The sequence below is a fragment of the Lissotriton helveticus genome, chromosome 6 (genome assembly GCF_964261635.1).
Source record: "Lissotriton helveticus chromosome 6, aLisHel1.1, whole genome shotgun sequence".
NCBI classification, from domain to species: domain Eukaryota; kingdom Metazoa; phylum Chordata; class Amphibia; order Caudata; family Salamandridae; genus Lissotriton; species Lissotriton helveticus.
Window position 1 is genome coordinate 1,493,465,122 of NC_136067.1, and position 19,292 is coordinate 1,493,484,413.

Below are 19,292 nucleotides of genomic sequence, written 5' to 3' on the forward strand. Positions count from 1 at the left end.
AGGCAGCTTCCAGGGCGGTCACAAGCTACTTAACTTTTCAACCGACTGGGCCTTCAACTCAACAAGGAGAAATCGATCATTCTTCCATCCAGGTCGGCAAAGTTTCTAGGCTCTATCCTGGACACAAATCGCTGCAAGGCTTTTCCATCGGAGGAACGTCAGAATAAACTTGTTCTGTCAGCTCGTCTCTTGCAAAAGAGGAAATCACTGTCGGTCCGTCTCTACAAGTCCCTGCTTGGATCGATATCATCCTGCATACCATTGATTCCGCACTGCAGGCTTCAAATGCGTCCACTACAAGAGCAACTGGACAGGCAATGGTGCCAAGCGGAAGGCACGTTCGACGACAGAATCATGGTGACATCAGCAATAAAAAAAGCAATCAGCTGGTGGTTGGTAAAAGACAACATCTCAAGAGGTCTAACCATCACGCTCCCTCCATCTCCCATGGTTCTAACCACGGACGCCTCACTGGAAGCCTGGGCGAGGTGCTACAAGAGTTGAAGGTGAGCGGTCATTGGGATCCAGACCAACGCAAGTTCCACATCAATCTATTGGAACTCAAAGCTATTCGCTTGGCCCTACAGGCCTTTCTTCCGAGGATTCAGAATCACAGTGCTGGTTCGCACGGACAACACAACGGCCATGCACTATATAAACAAACAGGGCGGGACAAGATCCTGGGCTCTTTCAAAAGAAGCTCAGGAAATTTGGAACTGGGCAATTCTCCTCAACATTGCTCTTACGGCAGAGCACCTCGCAGGTTCGCTCAATTCAACAGCGGATGCGTTGAGTCGCCAAAGATCGATCAGTCACGAGTGGGAATTAGACCAGACCATTCTCTAGGAGGTCTTTTAGGTTTGGAGAACCCCGACCATAGACCTGTTTGCAACCCCGCAGAACACCAAATGCCAGTTCTACGCAAGCAGGGTCTTTGGGAATGCACTTTTGATATCTTGGTGCGGCGCATTTGTCTACGCCTTTCCTCCAATTCCACTAATCCCGAGGCTGATCAGGAAACTCAAGGCGGAACCTTGCAAAATGATTTTAATTGCACCAGCGTGGCCCGACAGTTCTGGTACACGGAACTCCTCCTGCTGTCTCAGGATCAACCGATTCACCTGCAGCCGATTCAGTCTCTTTTGACAATGTCTCAGGGTCAAGTGCTCCATCCAGACCAGAGCGCCCTCCAATTGACAGCGTGGCTCCTGAGTACAGAGAGTTCCAGGCGTTGAACCTCACAGAAGAGTGTAAGGTTATTCTGTCTCAGGCCCCGGCTCCGAGTACAAACAAGACTTATCGGGCGAAATGGAAGAGGTTCTGTCTCTGGTGTCAGAGGCAGGATGGATATTCATCCATACACTTTAGCTCCGCATCGGCTTTCGCCATATATTCTTACTCTGGCTAAGTCAGGTTTGGCTCATTCTTCTGTCAAAGTACATCTAGCAGCCATCTCTAGATTGAGGCGGACGTCTTCAGGTCCTTCACTTTGGTCCGCGAGGATTATTAAACAATTCCTGAAGGGCTTGTTCAGAGTTTTCCCTCCAGTCCGGCCTCCACCACCTGTCTGGCAGCTTAATTTAGTTTTGGCTCATCTGATGAGAGCTCTGTTTGAGCCCATTCACAGAGCAGATCTAAAATTTGTATCATGGAAACTGGCTCTTCTATTAGCCTTAACATCGGCCAGGAGGATTAGTGAGCTCCAAGCGCTCACGATTGTGGAACCTTTTCTTCAGTTCAAAAAGGATGTTCTGATTCTAAGGACAAATCCAAAATGTATCCCGAAGGTCCCATCCGAATTCCATCTGAATGAGCCGGTGATTTTGAAATCTTTTTTCCCACGACCTACTACACCAGCGGAGAGATCTTTGCATTCTTTAGATGTTCAGAGGTGTCTGAAATTTCATCTGGAACTAACAAAACCATTCAGGAAGTCTTAACTTTTTGTCATATGTAATGCACCGCGGAAGGGATTTCCGCTTTCAAAGCACAGTATTTCACGTTGGATCTCTAATGCAATTCAATTTTGTCATCAAGAAGCGGGCAAACCGCTTTAAAGACTAGTTCGTACTCATTCAACGAGATCTGTTGCTTCATCAGTGGCTCTATTCTCAGGAGTCCCTATCAAGGACATCTGTAGAGCAGCTACGTGGAGCAGTACCCACACCTTCACGAAGCACTACTGCTTGGACTCTTCCATGAAGGACGATGCAGCGGCGGGTCAAGCAGTCCTGAGAAATCTTTTTCAATGAGGTGAGCTTTCCCTACAATCCCTCCTTCCTGTATTGCACATTTTGTATTGATTATTGTATTCTTCTCTGTGGTAACATTTTTTATGATTGGTTTCCTATGAGGATAACTCTGTTGAAATGTAAAGATATTTATGTAACAAAATGTGCTTTTATGTCTTACTGCTAGCAACTCTGATACAAAGCATGGGAATCTATGAAAGTTCCAATACTGGGGCAAGAGAACAAGTTACTTACCTGTAACTTTCATAGATTCCCATGCGCCCACCCTCCTCTCCTGGGAAAGCTCGGCCTTTTTTTACTGACATAGTTGCTGTTACACAACGGCTACTAAAATCTGAGGCTCTCTCAGGAGGGTTCTATGGGGTGAGGCTGTTCTGATTGGTTGTTGAAGAATTTTGGTCTCTTTTACAAAGAGGTGGATAAGCTACAAAATGAGATGAGGCCTAAGCCTAGTGTTCGAGGCATATGAGCTGCAGATCCTACACTTAGCAATAGATCGCCACCTGGTGTTGGGCTCGGATGCTTGCAGGTTGTTGTCTTCTTGGAAGAAGTCTTTGTAGTCACGAGATAGGTGACTCCTCCCTTGGACAATACTGCGCATGGTCATCGACTCCATCCTCAGATAGTTTTTTTCCGCCACTGGGTTTGGATGAAAGTTTTCCATTCCGGCTAGGAAAGACTTTTTCTGCAATTTCGAAGCGAGAAACTTTTGAAACTTTTTTTTCGACATCACCAGCTACATTCCGGTGCGTCGACGCGGGCCGCTGGGCCTATCGGCGCCGTACGCCTCATGGACTGAACTCCATTCAAGAGATGCCCGGTATGTCGAGCAAAATTCCCTCATAGCGACCATCACGAGGTCTGCAACCTCTGTCTCTCGCCAGAACACGATGGGTCGACCTGCACCGCCTGTGCCTCCTTCCGATCGAAAAAGACCATTCGGGATCGGAGGGCAGGTCGACACGAAATGAGATCAGCGCCAGCACCGGAGGCCATCTTTGAGGAGGAGATCGTCGAAGAAGACTTCTCCGAGGACGAAGATCCAATTGAAGATATCTCCGAGGACGAGGCTCCACTCGTCGCCGAGGAAGACTCGCCTGATCTCCAGATCATATCGGGGGCAGAGGACTCAGACAATTAGATTCCATCTCGACAACCCGTGAGTACCACTGCCCCTGCACAACATACACTACCCAAGACAAAGGCAGCGGTCGGCACTCCGCCCATGGGGCCCTGTCGAGACCGAGATTTACCCTCCGACGCCCGGCCTTCGGGCTCGGCTCCAAGGAAAAAGACTACGCCTTCTGGTGCCTCTGCGCCGAAAAAAACATGTGCCAATTCTACCTCCTCCATTGGCACCGAAACATCCTTCGACACCGAAGGACACTTCGACACCGAAGCCAAAACACCCTTCGGTTTCCAAAGACAAAGACCCTTCGGCACCCAAACCAAAAGACACATCGGTGCCGAAGCCAAGAACCGTACCGTACCGGACCCGAAAGCTTCGACTCCGTAACCCTCCGGTTCCAAAAATAAAGAAGGAAAGCCAGATTCCGGCACCGCAGGCCCAGCAAAACCTGTCTCCACACCGAAATCTCCAATATCGGTACCAAAGACTCCAAGGCATGATACAGACGCGCCTAAACCCTCTGACAAGCCTACCAAGCCTAACCCACCTTCGGCACCAACAAAATTGCCACAGGACTCAATCACTGCTCCTAAGGCAAAGAACACTAAGCAACCCCTATCGGCACCGGAAAAATCGACGCCGAAGAAGATTATACAACAAGAAGAACTGTTTAGACCAGATCCTAAACAGAAAACAGTCTATATTAATCCAAAAACTGGTCATGTGGAAGCAATTCCTTATAAGAAAAGACCAGCAGACACACCACTTCAACCTGTGGTTCCTGCCAAAAAGGATTGTGCAACTTCTCCAATGCACCCTTTCTCTCCTTCACCTTCTTCCTCGCCTATCCCTCCTTACATTGAACTTATAACTTCTCCTGTTCAATCTCCTGCATCATCACACCACACTGACGAGGAGTATGATTTAGATGGGCCAATGACGTAACCTACCCTTTAGATGAGGATGTCAACCCCCAATATCCCAAGGATGACTAAGCACATGGTTTTCCAACAAACAATGCACCAGACATTCCTGATCCTCAGTACTATCCAACAAAACCTTCCCCTCCAGAGGATAGTATTGGGTTTAATCATCTATTAAACAGAGCTGCCCTTTACCATGGAGTGTCAATGCACTCTGATGCCATTGAGGAGGATTTCTTACTAGTAAACAATGGGATTCTATCAATGTGAGTGGTGACTAATTTTATATGATAATGTGTATTCTCTAAACTGGTAAACACTACAATGTGAAAATTAGGCCTCTCTGCGGGTGGCAGAGTGAGGGCACTGTGTGTTTTTAAAATACCCCTCACACACTATGAATCCCATAGTGTCATTCTCCCATCATTGGGGTCTTCCTGTCCCTCTACGGGGCGGGGCGTGCTTCAACCTACGAGTGACGCGGGAGCACTTATATTTTTTGACAATAGGCTATGTGATGTGATGAGGATAGTGGTATGTGTTAGGGAGTGTAGGGACCTATTTACGTGAAGGGTGGTGTAAGAAAAATAAAAATTCCCTGGCTAGTCGAAAAAATTAATTTTAATGGCTTCACAGGCTGGGAACATTAAAAGGGGGTTAGTAAGTAGAATTACAAATGTGGTCTACTTTGTCGACATGACATGTTTCATAGGCAGACCCCTCCTGCCTACTCATCAGGACCTCTGTTGATCCCTACAAAAAAACTCAATTCTCAACTAAATGTTAAATGCCAATAGTCCTAAACCTTAACAGCAAAAATCAGCTGCTAGGTTTTGCCTCTGGGCTTGAGTTGGCCCTTACTGAGGCATTATCATGAAAGAATTTTCAAGAAAAATGACCTAATATGGTCTATGTGGTAAGAAAAAAGGTACATGGTTGTAGAATTTCAATTTGTCAAGCACAATTCATACATGGCTCATTTATGCGTGAGTCACAATGTGGCTTAGTATCCCCAAGTATTCTCAACATTCATTATGTATATGACCTGATGAACTGCTATTCGCCATCATGGCCAAAGGGTATGAACCCTTGGAAAACTGCAACACAAAGCGTGATACACACTTCAGACACAAACACAAATTCACAATCCAAAACGACCCATCTGGTGGTGGGTTTTTAAACAAGCAAGGGTGTGGGCCTTGCAGTTCCAGGATAAGTGTCTAATCAAGAAAAGCGTCTCACTAGCGGCGTGACATCAAAACATCCACTCATCATACTAAGTGGGTCATTTATCACACATGCCGGTTGATGTATTATTCGTGAATAAAAACGGCAAATTATGGCTTAATGCCTCCTAGACATCAGCCTAGTAAGCTCCCAAAATGCGCCGTAGTCAAACATGCTGGTTGAAATAATGATCGTAAAGACTAGCAAAACCAAATGATGGCAAATGCCTCCAAATGTGCAAGCATGCTACAGTTGATACATACGTTTGAAGCCTGTTGATATGACCTCATGAGCCTGCGTCTTAGGGTGATTAGTTGACTGGTTACTAAGGAGGAAAAATTTAAACATAGTCACTCATGCTGTTTTTGGGCGGCAGAATCTCACTGTCAGACGCACCCCTCCGCTATCACAAGACCAGTTGATCCGGTATATATAAAGGGACATCTGCCACTAGACTCTTTGGTAGTGTCAAATGCACGTAAAAGAGCCAATTCCCAGACTTCTGGTGACACGCCCCCGCCTGACAAAGAATCAAAGATATTGATGCGTCGGGGAAAAGGATTGCTGCACAAGCAACAAACATATGGCGCATAGCAAACACACAAGCCTTACTTTCACGCTACGACAGGGCTCACTACGACCAACTAGAAAAATTAATGGAACATTTCCCAGATCAATACAAAGATCCGGCAGCAGTGCTCTTACAAGAAGGCAAATTAATATCTAATGCCTCAATTAAATGCGCACTAGATGTAGCTGACACAGCATCCAGAGAAGTGAATACTAGTGTTATTCTCAGACGTCATGCATGGTTACGCATTTCAAGTTTCAGACCAGAGGTACAAACTACCATCCTGAACCAGCCCTTCAATCAGAACCAGTTGTTCGGGCCGGAGGTAGACAACACACTAGAAAAGATTAAAAAAGACACGGACACAGCTAAGTCTATGGGTGCATTACAATACACCCAGACTAGAAGTTCTTTCCGCCGCTCCTTCTATGGAGCGGCACAGATAACACATCATCTTTTAAGACAAATACACAAACCTCCTCTAACAAGGGCTACTTTAGAGGAGGATACAGAGGCATCAACAATAAGGGAAGAGGTAGAGGTAATAACCGCACCTCTTCCACTCCCAAACAGTGACTTCCCTCTGCCTCCCCTACAGCATTCCACTCCTGTAGGGGGCAGACTTTCACAGTTCCTACCTGTCTGGAATTCCATCACAACAGACAGGTGGGTAAGACAAATTATCCAACATGGCTGCTGCCTAGAACTCATAGCAACCCCCCCAAACATACCACCCAGGCAGCGTCCAATGTCCATAGAACACATAACTCTGCTTTAACAGAAGGTTCTAGCACTTCTACAAAAAGATGCTATTCAAGTAGTTCCTTTAGAGGAACGAGGAACAGGAGTTTACTCCCTGTACTTCCTAATTCCCAAAAAGGACGGGACATTAAGACCAATTCTCGACCTCAGGCCCCTCAACCACTACATACAATCAGATCATTTTCACTTTACAAGTACTCCCATTACTACAACAGGGAGACTTTCTTTCCACACTAGACCTAAAGGACGCCTATTTTCACGTTCCTATACATCCTGCGCACAGGAAGTATCAAAGGTTTTTCATACAAGGACAACACTATCAGTTCAAAGTCCTTCCATTCGGGGTCACAACAGCACCACGAGTGTGTACAAAGTGCTTAGCGGTAGTAGCAGCACATCTCAAAAGACAACAAATACATGTCTTCCCTTACCTCGACGACTGGCTCATAAAAGCAAGATCGTTCAACCAAGTGTGTACAACACACAAAACAAACAATTCAGACATTGCACAACTTAGGGTTTACGATAAACTACACCAAGTCGCACCTAGAGCCTTCGCACGCTCATCAATATCTAGGAGCTGCCATAGACACATCTGCAGCTCTAGCGTATCCCAGTCAAGCCAGGAATCAAAGTATTCAGAACTTAGTCTCCCTTTTTCAATGCCAGCACACTCTCCAAGCCAGAGTGTTCATGAAACTAATAGGAATGATGGCGTCTTGCATCTTTATAGTTCCTCACGCAAGACTCCAAATGCGCCCACTACAAGATGTCTAGCACAACAGTGTCAAGGTCAGCTCACAGACCTGGTGTTGGTAGACAGCCGTACATGTCGATCTCTGCAATGGTGGAACACCAAAAACTTAAAGGGACGGCCGTTCCTAGACCCTGTTCCACAGATAGTGCTCACGACAGATGCATCCCTCACAGGATGGGGAGCCCATCTCTTGCATTATACCACACAAGGCCAATGGAACAATCAACAGAAACAGTTCCACATCAACCATTTGGAGTTGCTAGCAATTTTCCTAGCACTCAAAACTTTTCAAGTACATATACAAAACAAAGCTGTCCTAATCCGGACGGACAATATGACAGCCATGTATTATATACAAAAACGGGGGGACGCACTCTTTGCAACTGTCCCAGCTTGCACAGAACATTTGGAGATGGGCCATCTCTCAAAACATACACCTAACAGTATAACACCTTCCAGGAATTCACAACCAGATAGCAGATCTGTTGAGTCGTCAGTCACAACAGATTCACGAATGGGAGTTGCACCCACAAGTTCTCCAACCATTCTTCCAAATGTGGGGGCATCCACAGATAGACCTGTTTGCCACCCACGAAAACGCAAAATGCCCAACCTTTGCCGCCAGGTTTCCACACCCACGGTCGGAGGGGAATGCAATATGGATGAACTGGTCAGGCAGATTTGCGTACGCTTTTCCGCCTCTCCCACTCATTCCACTAGTAGTACGCCAGCTCAGACAACAGTCTCTCAAACTAATACCAGTGGCCCCCACATGGGCACGTCAGCCGTGGTTCACCACGCTACTAGATCTCTCACTGGTTCCACATCAGAAATTACGTCTCACGCCATCCCTGTTAACACAGAACCATGGAGAAATAAGACACCCAGAACCAAGCCAACTGAATTTGGCGATCTGGCTCCTGAAGTCCTAGAGTTTGGTTACTTAAGCTTACCACCAGACAGTATGAATATAATTAAAGAAGCTAGAAGACCCACTACCAGAGCATATTATGCTGCTAAGTGGAAAAGATTTGCGATATACTGTAACAACAATCACATTGATCCACTGGATGTTTCCATCCGAAATATCTGCTATCTTCTACACCTACAAAGGTCCAATTTGACTTATTCTTCCATACGCCTGCATCTAGCAGCAATTGCAGCATATTTACAAAAAAGACAGCATCTATCTCTCTTTAGAGTACCTGCAATAAAAGCATTTATGGAAGGATTAAAACTAATAATCCCACGTAGGTTACCACCTGCTCCAGTATGGAACCTAAATGTGGTCCTTACAAGACTCATGGGTCCCCCTTTTGAGCCTTTACATAAGTGTGAACTGCAAACCCTAACATGGAAAACTGCCTTCCTTGTTGCCATCACCTCTCTCAGAAGAGTTAGTGAAATACAAGCATTCACAATAGAAGGACCATTTTTTCAGATACATCCTAACAAAGTGGTTCTTAGACCCAATCCTAAATTCCTGCCAAAACGTATTACTCCTTTTCACCTTAACCAATCAGTAGAGTTGCCAGTGTTTTTCCAAAACCCGGACTCTGTTGCAGAAAGGGCTTTACACACCTTAGATGTTAGAAGAGCCCTATTATACTACGCAGACAGGGCTAAATCCTTCAGAAAGACAAAACAACTTTTTGTATCTTTCTCTCCCCCACACAAAGGCAATCCCATCTCTAAAGGAGGAATTGCCAGATGGATTGTAAAGTGTATTCAAATATGCTATCAAAAAGCTAAACGTACACTAACAGTTCCTCCTAGCGCACACTCCACTCGCAAACTAGGAGCCTCTATGGCTTTCTTAGGAAACATACCACTAGAGGACATATGCAAGGCAGCAACATGGTCTACAATACACACCTTCACTAAACACTATTGTGTTGATGTGCAAGCCAAGCAGCAAGCTGCAGTGGGCCAAGCTGTCCTTAAAACACTATTTCAGTATGCTGCAACGGATACAAGCGACCACCGCTGGGGGGAGACACTGCTGCACAATCGATGCTAAGTGTAGGATCTGCAGCTCATATGCCTCGAACGGAAAATGCTACTTACCAGTATGCATCTGTTCTTGGCATGTAGAGCTGCATAGTCCTACACGCCCTCCCGCCTCCCCGGGACTTGTATCCGTTCCAGTATTCATCTTACTTAGATGCACACGCATGGACATACTTTCTCTTTACTTCTACTAACTCCATCATTTCCCATCATGGCGAAAAACAATCTGAGAATGTAGTCGATGACCATGCGCAGTACTGTCCAAGGGAGGAGTCCCCTATCTCGTGACTACAAAGACTTATTCCAAGAAGACAACAACCTGCAATCATCCGAGCCCAACACCAGGTGGCGATCTATTGCCAAGTGTAGGACTCTGCAGCTCTACATGCCAAGAACAGATGCATACTGGTAAGTAGCATTTTCCTTTCTCTTTTGTACTTACTGCTATGGTATGTTTTTATTTACCGAGGCTCCCATTCCGACGACGGGGGAATGATACAAAGCATGGGAATCTATGAAAATTACCAATACTGGGGGATCCAAAGTTACAGGTAAGTAACTGGTTTTCTTCTTCCAGGGATATCCTCATCAAAGTCATTAGCAACCCTCCCACCTCCCCGGGCAAAGGATCATTGTGTTTTTTAATGAGGTAATGTCAACTCTTTGTGTCATGGCTTTTTGAGTCACCTCATAGAACTGGCCTAACGGTCACCCCCGAGGCATGATGGGAAGCTGGGGGTTATGACTGCCTTAAAGGCATGGTGTCAGTTTATCTCTATGTTGCTATGAGTTAGCTTTTCAGTCTTTTTTAGACTGTTTCTGCAATGCAGCCTGGGAGCTGTATATGCTTTCAGTCCTATGTGAGAGTTTCTTCTGACTGCTAAGCATTAAAACAGATTCAAAACATGTTTTGCTGTTGTTTTTCCCTGTTTCTAATGTATGCTTTTATGATATAATGAGGAGTCCTTTCAGCATTATTCAGCTCTGGTGTATATAAGGCCGCAGTTGCTTATTTTATTTTTATATATATATATCTCATGCTCCTGTTTCCCTTCATATACGAAGAAAATAAGACCGCACTCGGGGAGTTCTTCTCACCCACGCAAGTTTTTATTATGCGGGGGGTTTACAGATATATATATATATATATATATATATATATATATATATATATATATATATATATATATATATATATATATATATATATATATATATATATATATGTGGGGCACATGTATGGTTGTTTCCATTGTCCCGCGCATGGACGGGAATATTCTAGTGCTTATGACTTTGATGAGGATACCCCTTGAAGAGAACTAGGATTACAGGTAAGTAACTAATCCTTACTGGGCAAGTAACATTTTCCTTTAGTGCTTAGCTTAATGTGTAAATTTATGTCCTTTTTTTCAGAAACCCATGACGGCGTCCAGGATATGGCTTGTGATACTTTTATAAAAATTGCACAGAAGTGTCGTAGACATTTTGTTCAGGTGCAAGTTGGTGAAGTAATGCCTTTCATAGATGAGATTTTGAACAACATTAACACTATAATTTGTGATCTTCAACCTCAGCAGGTAAGCGCTGGTAAATTTGTTACGCTCAAAGATGGCTTATTCAGTAACTTAAGTTGGTAGTCCTGTAGATTTACTTTTGATAAATTCTTGTTTACACAGGTTATTGATGTTTCCTTAGTACATAGGTCAAATTATTGTTACTCTTTCTCTGTGGGACCGTATATTGCCTTCACCTTAACATGCAGACTTTAGTTCCACTCTTTCTGTGCTTTCCAATGCGGATCTTGAGCTCACTCCCTCAAGTCTGTCAACTTACGTTTTTACCAATGTTTGTTTCCAGTGTGCAAGGGACATGTTCCTTCAAAATATTACAGGTATCAAACTGTATAAGGATTGCCACAACTAGATGATGGTGGACCTCCATTAGTGTCTGGACTCCAAGTTTGATTTGATGTGCAACAATTTACCCACAGGTGATCCAAGACTGCGAAGACAAGTTATCTGATCGAGATTGCGAAGCAGATTACTTATCTTAAAATATTCCCCAGGTGTCAAACTGGTTCTGGGAAGTTTTAGTGAGCAGTACCCTGCCTGCCGATAGGAGGTGCAGTTTGGCTCAGCAGGTTGTCACCTGCACCAGAATTGACAAGCGTGATTACTATATAGGCATCACCCTATTGGGCTGATGTCAGTTCTTTTCTTTCCACTCCAGTTGGTTCAGATCAGGAGTGACCCTCAATTTTTGACAGACCTTATCTGATAGACATCTAGCTGCAGATTCCTAATCTAAGAATCCTCTCCAGGCGTAAGACTGGATCCGGACATTTTTCTCAGCAGTACCTCTGCACATCTGTATAGGGCATAGAGCGACTCTGTAGCATCGTGATCTCCCGAATTTGATGTCAACAGAGCCATATAAGCAACAGCCACCCCCACCTCGAACCTTTTCTGCAATAACACGTTGATCTACACTGCAGTTCCTCGGACTGTTTTCGACCTAATTGACATTTTTTCTTTGGAGCAGTGTGCCTTTCTCCTTCAATGTCCTCAGGGATTTAAGCCTTGAGTCCTGTGGTCGATAAATGTCTTCCACGGATCATCACTCTGTTTGCATTTAGTGTCTGGGTGAGCACCACAACTCCTAGTGCAACTCTTGTCAATGCCTCTAACTGAAGTGCACAGGGAACGTTGCATGAAGCTCCTGGCGGCACAGATGTCGGTCTTCTCATTGTCCTAAGACCCCTAAGCAGTCTAAGGATCAACTGCGCATCCGTTCTAGGAGCTGTTCCCACAGGGGCCATTCACCTTCGACATCTGGAGGTAAGTCGAAGTACTGGCAGTTAAAGTTTCTGCGCCTTCATTGCCTACCGCTGATCCCCACTCTTCTGTTAATGCTAAGGCATGAGTCGGCCCCATGTCCACCGCCCTCCACCCCCACCCACCTTTCCTGGGGCATCTTTGACCCATATGAAACCATATTCTCAGTCTCTTATATCTACTCTTGGGTTATTACCTCGCTTCGGATGTATGCTAGCCATGCCTTTTCTCCCCTAGTAAAGCATTGTGCGTAAAGGTACATTTAAGTAATAGTTTTACTGCAACATTCAATATCTAAAAAAGTACTTGCTTGCTATTGAAGTTCTTAAAATAAAAATAAGACTTGTATTTCTAAATTTGTTTTGGGATTTATTCTCGAGTCTCATATATTGCCTTTGAGTACAACAAAATGCTTAGCACTACCCTCTGATACACCTAACTGCTTGCCCAAACTGCCACAAGAGCATTTGGGTTTTGCACCATGAATCTTTATGGATTAACTATGCTGTGCGTTATTCCGCGGTCTAGTGGTTGGGTCCAGAATCGTAGTCTTTTTCTTTTTTTTTTTCGTGGCCCAGGTGGGCGTCAACGTCCCATCATTTGGTGTCCTCCTGTGACGTTGGCGCCTTTCCTCCGGAAGCTCCCACCTTGGGTCGCCACCTTCAGATTCTTTTCTCTGCTGTTGGGTCTGGATCGTCAGCGAGGAGTTCCAGAGTTTTTGGAAAAGAGAAAAATCAAGCAAAAAACACCAACGGTTGGAGTTTTTTATAGCACAAGAAAGAACACAGAGCCGGGATGACGAAGGAGGTGTGGAAAATTGAGAACTTGGACGGCCAACAGAGAATGCGCATACAGGACGCCCCCAGAGTGCAGGAATGGACAAAACCCGTTTCACATTTTGTCCTAACTGCCACCACAAGTATGCGTAGAAGAATCAGCACCTTGTCTGCAACCTCTGCTTGCCTCTCGACCACCAAAGCAAGGATTGCAACGCCTGCTCAGCATTTGCACCCAAGACACTCTGAGTGAGGGAGAGACAGAGGATAGCAAACCACAACATGCAGGCCCAAGGCCAACCTCCATCGCTCCGGGACTTGGGCCTCTCCAGTGAACAAGAGGACAACATTACCGAGGGACCAGAGGACTACACGGTCGCAGAGACCGATAAGAAGTCAACAAAGGAGGTAAGAGACGTCGACCCCAAAAGCCCCGACAGACTCTCGAAAAACTGAGCCAAAGTCCTGGAAAGGAGCACTGGCATCGAAACATTCGACCACCACAGCTGCGTCCATGGACAAACAGCCCAGCGGATCCTTCGAAAAGTACTCCCAGAAGGCGAAAGCTCTAGTAAAACCAGTTGTCAAAGCACGGCCTCGTAAAGGCACGCTCAACGCAGAAGGAAAAAGAGCTAAAGGCGACTTCTACGTGAACATCGACAACATTGAAGAGAAGCGCCGAAACTCTTGACGCCGAACAAGCGGCCGAAACGGAGAGGAAGAAGAGCAGGCTCAAGGCCGAAATAAACAGTCTCCTTCAGAGGGAAAATAAGACTTCGAACGGATGAGCAGGTTTACCATCCCTTCGAAGCCCGCAACTGTAGTCGAAACAGATGTCGAGGAGGAGTTTGACGCCGGAGAGCCGCCGAAAACTCCTGAACCGGAAGAGCAACAGGACGAAGAAGGCCTGTACTATGACAAGGGGGAAGGCGAGGATGATTGGAGGACCTACTTGGGCTCGACATCGTCTTTGGCGCAGGACCTGCATTGGCAGGACCTCGACGCCGAAAGCCTGGAGGAGGGCGTAGAGTCATATCCGTCGAGGCCTTCGCCGCCGGACATTGGCATCTACAACATGGTCATTAAAAACGCTGCAGTAACATATGGGGTAAAGTTAGAGGAAGAGAAGCCGAAAACCTAATCTTGGAGACTCTGCTCCCCACTCAAATTAGGAACTAATTCCTACCCATTCCGCCCCAAGTGTGCTGGACCAGGGCAGGGAAGCCTTCAAGGAACCAGCAGCCTGCAGATCTGTCACACCTAGAACAGAGGAAAAAATATAAGCATTCCTCAAAGGATCCAGCCTATATCCAGGGATCCGTACCAGCTGACTCCATTATAACGTCAACAGCCAGGAAGAGGGACAACATCCACACAAACTCAGGGCAACCTCCAGACAAAGAAAGTAAGGGGATAGACCTCGTGGGGAGGAAAGTAGAGAGGAATGCAGCAATTAACTGACGCATTGCAAACTTTAATGCCATAATAAACACATGCCTATCAGCACTGGGAGGAGGGCAGCTGCTCAAGCATCTCCCTGAACAATACCAACAAGGGGCTACAACATGGCAAAAACATGGCCAACACCTGGCTAAATTCTGCCCTGGATGCAGCAGACACATCAAGGAGGCTTATGATGATCGGAGAGACTGCACGCCTTGCTCAATCTCCGGTTTTAAACCAGAGGTTCAGAACAATATTCTCAACACACCCTTGAACGGGGACCAACTGTTTGGGAACCCAGTTGACAAACTGTCATAACTCAAAAAGGATAATGAAACTGCAAGATCCATGGGGGCACTGCAGTTCAGAGGGATGAGAAGGGGTACACCCTCAAGGAGACGGGCGGCAGAGGAGGAAGCCAACTGGGAACATCGCACCAAGCCTTCTAGCAGACATATCAAGGAAGCAACCAGGCGCAACAGCAGGGTCAACAGCAGCAAACCTGGCAGTACCAACCAAGAGGCCAGTCCTTTCGGGGTGTCTGAACGGACAGGGACAAACCAGAAGGGGACATTAACCTGCCTCCAAGTAACTCGGCTGTACCAAATGTGCCCACCCAGACAACATCTCTAGAGGGGCGGCACAGCAAAAGACTCAAAAAACAATTAGACACACACAAAGAAAAGATCCTCGAACATGTAACACCGGAAGGAGGCAGACTAAAACACTTCTTCCGGGAGTGGAAGAAGAGGACAACGGTCAAATGAATACTCAACATCATACAGTTTGGCTACTGCATAGAACTGGAAAAAACACCACCAAACAGGAGGCCAGCCGACAAAACGTTCGCCAAAAGAGCTCTCGCTCCTTCTGCAAGAGGCACAAGAACTCCTCCACAAGGAGGCAATAGAAACCGTGCCATACAACGAAAGAAACGAGGAAGTGTAATCCAACTACTACCTAGTACCAAAGGTGGACGAAACGTTAAGACCCATACTAGACCAACGGTTCTTAAACAAATACGTACAGACTCAAAAATTCAAAATGACATCCCTACAGGAAGTTATACCACAAATAAGGGACGGGGATTTCATGTCCACTATAGACCTCAAAGATGCCTACCTACACATTCCCATGAACCAGAGACACAAGCATCTACTAAGATTTGCCATCAACAAAGCGCACTACCAGTTCACAGCCCTTGCCTTCGGACTAAAATCCACACCAAGGGTCTTCACAAAATGCCTAGCAGCTGTAGCGGCGCACCTACGGAGGCAGGGAATACATGTATATCCCTACCTCATCAACTGGCTGGTAAAGGCGAACTCCTACAACCAATGCAAACTACATGCTCAGCGGGTCACTCACACGCTGACAGAGCTTGGGTTTTCGGTACATTGGGGAAAGTCCTCAATAGAACCAGAACAGGTGAAGATTTTTCTGGGCGCACAGATAAACACCAGTCAGGGCACGGTGTCCCCCAGCGAGAGGAGAACCTTTGCCCTACTGAGGGAGACACGTCAATTCCGGAAGGGGCAAGCTTTGACAGTGAGGACAGTGAGCAAGCTCATAGGGATGATGGCGTCCTGCATACACTTATTTCCCAATATTCGACTCCACATGAGAACATTCCAGGGATGGCTCCAATAGCAATGGTCACAGGCAACTGGGAGTTGGGAAGAGCTAGTGGTTGTTACGCACGCAGTGCAAGAGGAAATAGGGTGGTGGAACAAAGAACATAACAAAGGGGAAGCCGTGTACACCACCAACTCCAACAGTGACCATCACAACAGACTCATCCCAGGTGGGGTGGGGAGTGCACATGAACCAGCTCAAAGTGAGGGGTTTGTGGACCCAAACGGATGCGGTCAAACACATCAACTACCTAGAACTGAAGACCGTGTTCCTAGCCTTGAAAGCATTCCAGGAGCAGCTGTTCGGGCACAGGGTGTTAATACAAACAGACAACACCTCAACGATGTTCTACATCAACAAGCAGGGAGGAACACAATCAGTGACGCTATCAGGGCTAGCGCAGGAGATATTGAGATGGGCCATCCCACTTAAAATAGACCTCCTGGCAATACATCTACCAGGGAAAGACAATGTGGAAGCAGACGGACTCAGCAGGCAGACATCAGCATCCCACGAGTGGGAGCTCAATCCACAAGAAACGCAAAAGCTGTTCAAATAGACCTGTTTGCAACACACCAGAATGCAAAATGCCAATACTGTGCATCCAGGCAGCCAGTTCAGCATTTACAAGGGAACACCCTATGGATAAGCTGGTCAAAGACATTTGCCTGCGCTTTACCTCCGATACTGCCGATGCTCAGGGTGCTCAGCAAGTGCAGAACCAGCAACATGACGCTGTTACTAGTAGCACCACAGTGGGCCAGGCAGTCCTGGTTCTCACAAATAGTGGAAATGGCACAGGGACCACCACACAAGTTCAGAAAGAGAAGAGACCTGCTCTCAATGCAAAACGGAAGGGTGCTCCATCCAGAACCAGAGAGCCTCAGCCTAGCAGCTTGGCTCCTGAAGACTTAGAGTTTGCGCACCTAAAATTCGCGGAGAGCACACTGCCAGTGCTGCGGGAGGCAAGGAGGCACCGAGGCCCCTCACACGGAAGTGTTATGTAGCAAAATGGAAAAGATTCACCCAATGGCGCATCAGGGAAAAGCTACAAAAGAAAATCACCAGGGAATAAACGGTGCTAAAGTACTCCACACACTTGCTAAACAGTAACCTAAGCTACACTTCACTAAGAGTACACCTAGCAGCATTAGTAGCCTATACAAGAGGAGAAACGGGAACAGTGTCTTTACATCACAGGTGGTAAAAAGATTCCTGGAAAGGGCCAAAAGAATCTCCCGTCACCGCCAGCATGGAACCTTAATGTAGTTCTAATGCTACTCATGAAGGCACCATTCGAGCCCATTCACTAGGCTTCTCTACATATGCTCACCATAAAGACCGCTTTTCTGGTGGCAATCACCTCGCTACGCAGGGTGAGCTAGTTGCAAGCGCTAACATTACAAGAACCTTACATTCCAAATTCACAATGACAGGGTGGTAATGATAACAAACCCATGTTTCATGCCAAAGGTGGTGTCAGTTCCACATAAGCCAGACAAATCAGATACCAAGTTTCTTCCAGAAACCATCCACAAGTGCGGAGAGGGCACTGCACACCCTGGACGCTACAGTGTAGGAAAAGAAAGCAATTCTTTGTGTCTTTCGCCAGCCGTTTTCTGGTAAGACCGGTAACTAAGAACACCATTGCGCGATAAATCGCACAAATAATCCAATTCTGCCACAAGCAGGCAGGTCAAGAACTACAAGGAGCAGCACAAGCTCACTCTACCAGAAAGAAGGGAGCAACAATAGCTTTCCTGGCAAATACACCCATCCGAGACATTTGCCTGGCGGCAACATGGGTTTCAATGCATACGTTAACTAAGCACTACTGCGTGGATATACAGATGAACAAGGAAGCGCAAGTAAGACAAAGTATATTCAACAACCAACGCTCATCTTCCACCCAGCCGCCACAAACATAGCAAACCGCTACAAAGTCTATGCACAGCATAGTGAATCCAGAAAGTATTACGCTGCAAAACGAATAGTTTCTTACCCGTCGGTGCAGTTTTGCAGCTTGAAGACTTTCTGGATTCACTAGTGAACCCGCCCTCCTTCGCCAGAAAGATGAGACTGGAGGAAAAAGGGATTAAAGATGAAGAAAACTTAACAAGGTTAAAAGGCGACAAAAAGATCAAAACGAGAAAAAAAATCCGAAGATGGCGTCCAAAGGTGGGAGCTTCCAGAGGAATCGCGCAGACGTCACAGGAGGACACCAAATGGTGGGATGTCGACACCCAGCTGGGCCACGAAAAAAAAGAGAAAAAGACTACGATTCTGGATCCAACCACTAGACCGCGGAATAATGCACAGCATAGTAATCCAGAAAGTCTTCAAACTGCAAAACTACACCGACCGGTAAACTATTCGATATCATTTGTAACTCTGTAAACCAATCTGGGTTCGCATGTACTCTTTACACAGTGTACCTCCTTTTGGAGATGATATATATATATCTAAAAGAACCCTACCTTCTCCACCCGCAAGCGGGGTACTATTATGGCCTATCTGAGAACATATCCATAGCAGACCTATGTAAAGCTGCCACTTTGTCCACTCTATACACTTTTACAAAGTATTTCATGTTTGGACATTCTGTCAAGAAAACAGGCCAGAGTTTGTCAAGCTGTCCTCTGAATTTTATTTCAGACCTCTGCGCCATTGACTGGCTGGTTAGCCTTTTAGAGGAGTATGGCTTTTCAGTGTATGCCGTGCATGTGAATCTCCAGTAACACCTGCTTCGTGCGAGATGTTAATTACCCTGTAAACATCGGTTTGTTGCATGTAGTGCTGTAGATTCACATGTGCCCACCCCACTGCCCAGAGCCAGTGGTTGAACCAGATGTCTTTAGCTTAATATATTTCTTTCTATTTATTTTTCCGGTCACTTTTCTGTACACATTCCTCCATGCCTACTCACACATTGAGCGAAAAACTGTTTTCACACTAGATCCTGTGACCATACAC

The 19,292-nt window shown here is 46.0% G+C and overlaps 1 protein-coding gene across 2 annotated transcripts in view; it reads left to right on the forward strand.

The window, feature by feature from the left end:
- The window catches only part of XPO1 (exportin 1), a 960,241-nt gene that overhangs the window by 643,316 nt on the left and 297,633 nt on the right, over window positions 1-19,292 (forward strand). For both annotated transcript variants that reach the window (XR_013596235.1, XM_078649290.1), the window contains exon 16: window positions 11,045-11,208. Coding sequence is in view for 1 of the 2 variants with exons in the window: in XM_078649290.1 (XP_078505416.1) it covers window positions 11,045-11,208 (164 nt within the window). In the remaining variant the exon portion in view is untranslated. The remainder of the gene's footprint in view (window positions 1-11,044; window positions 11,209-19,292) is intronic.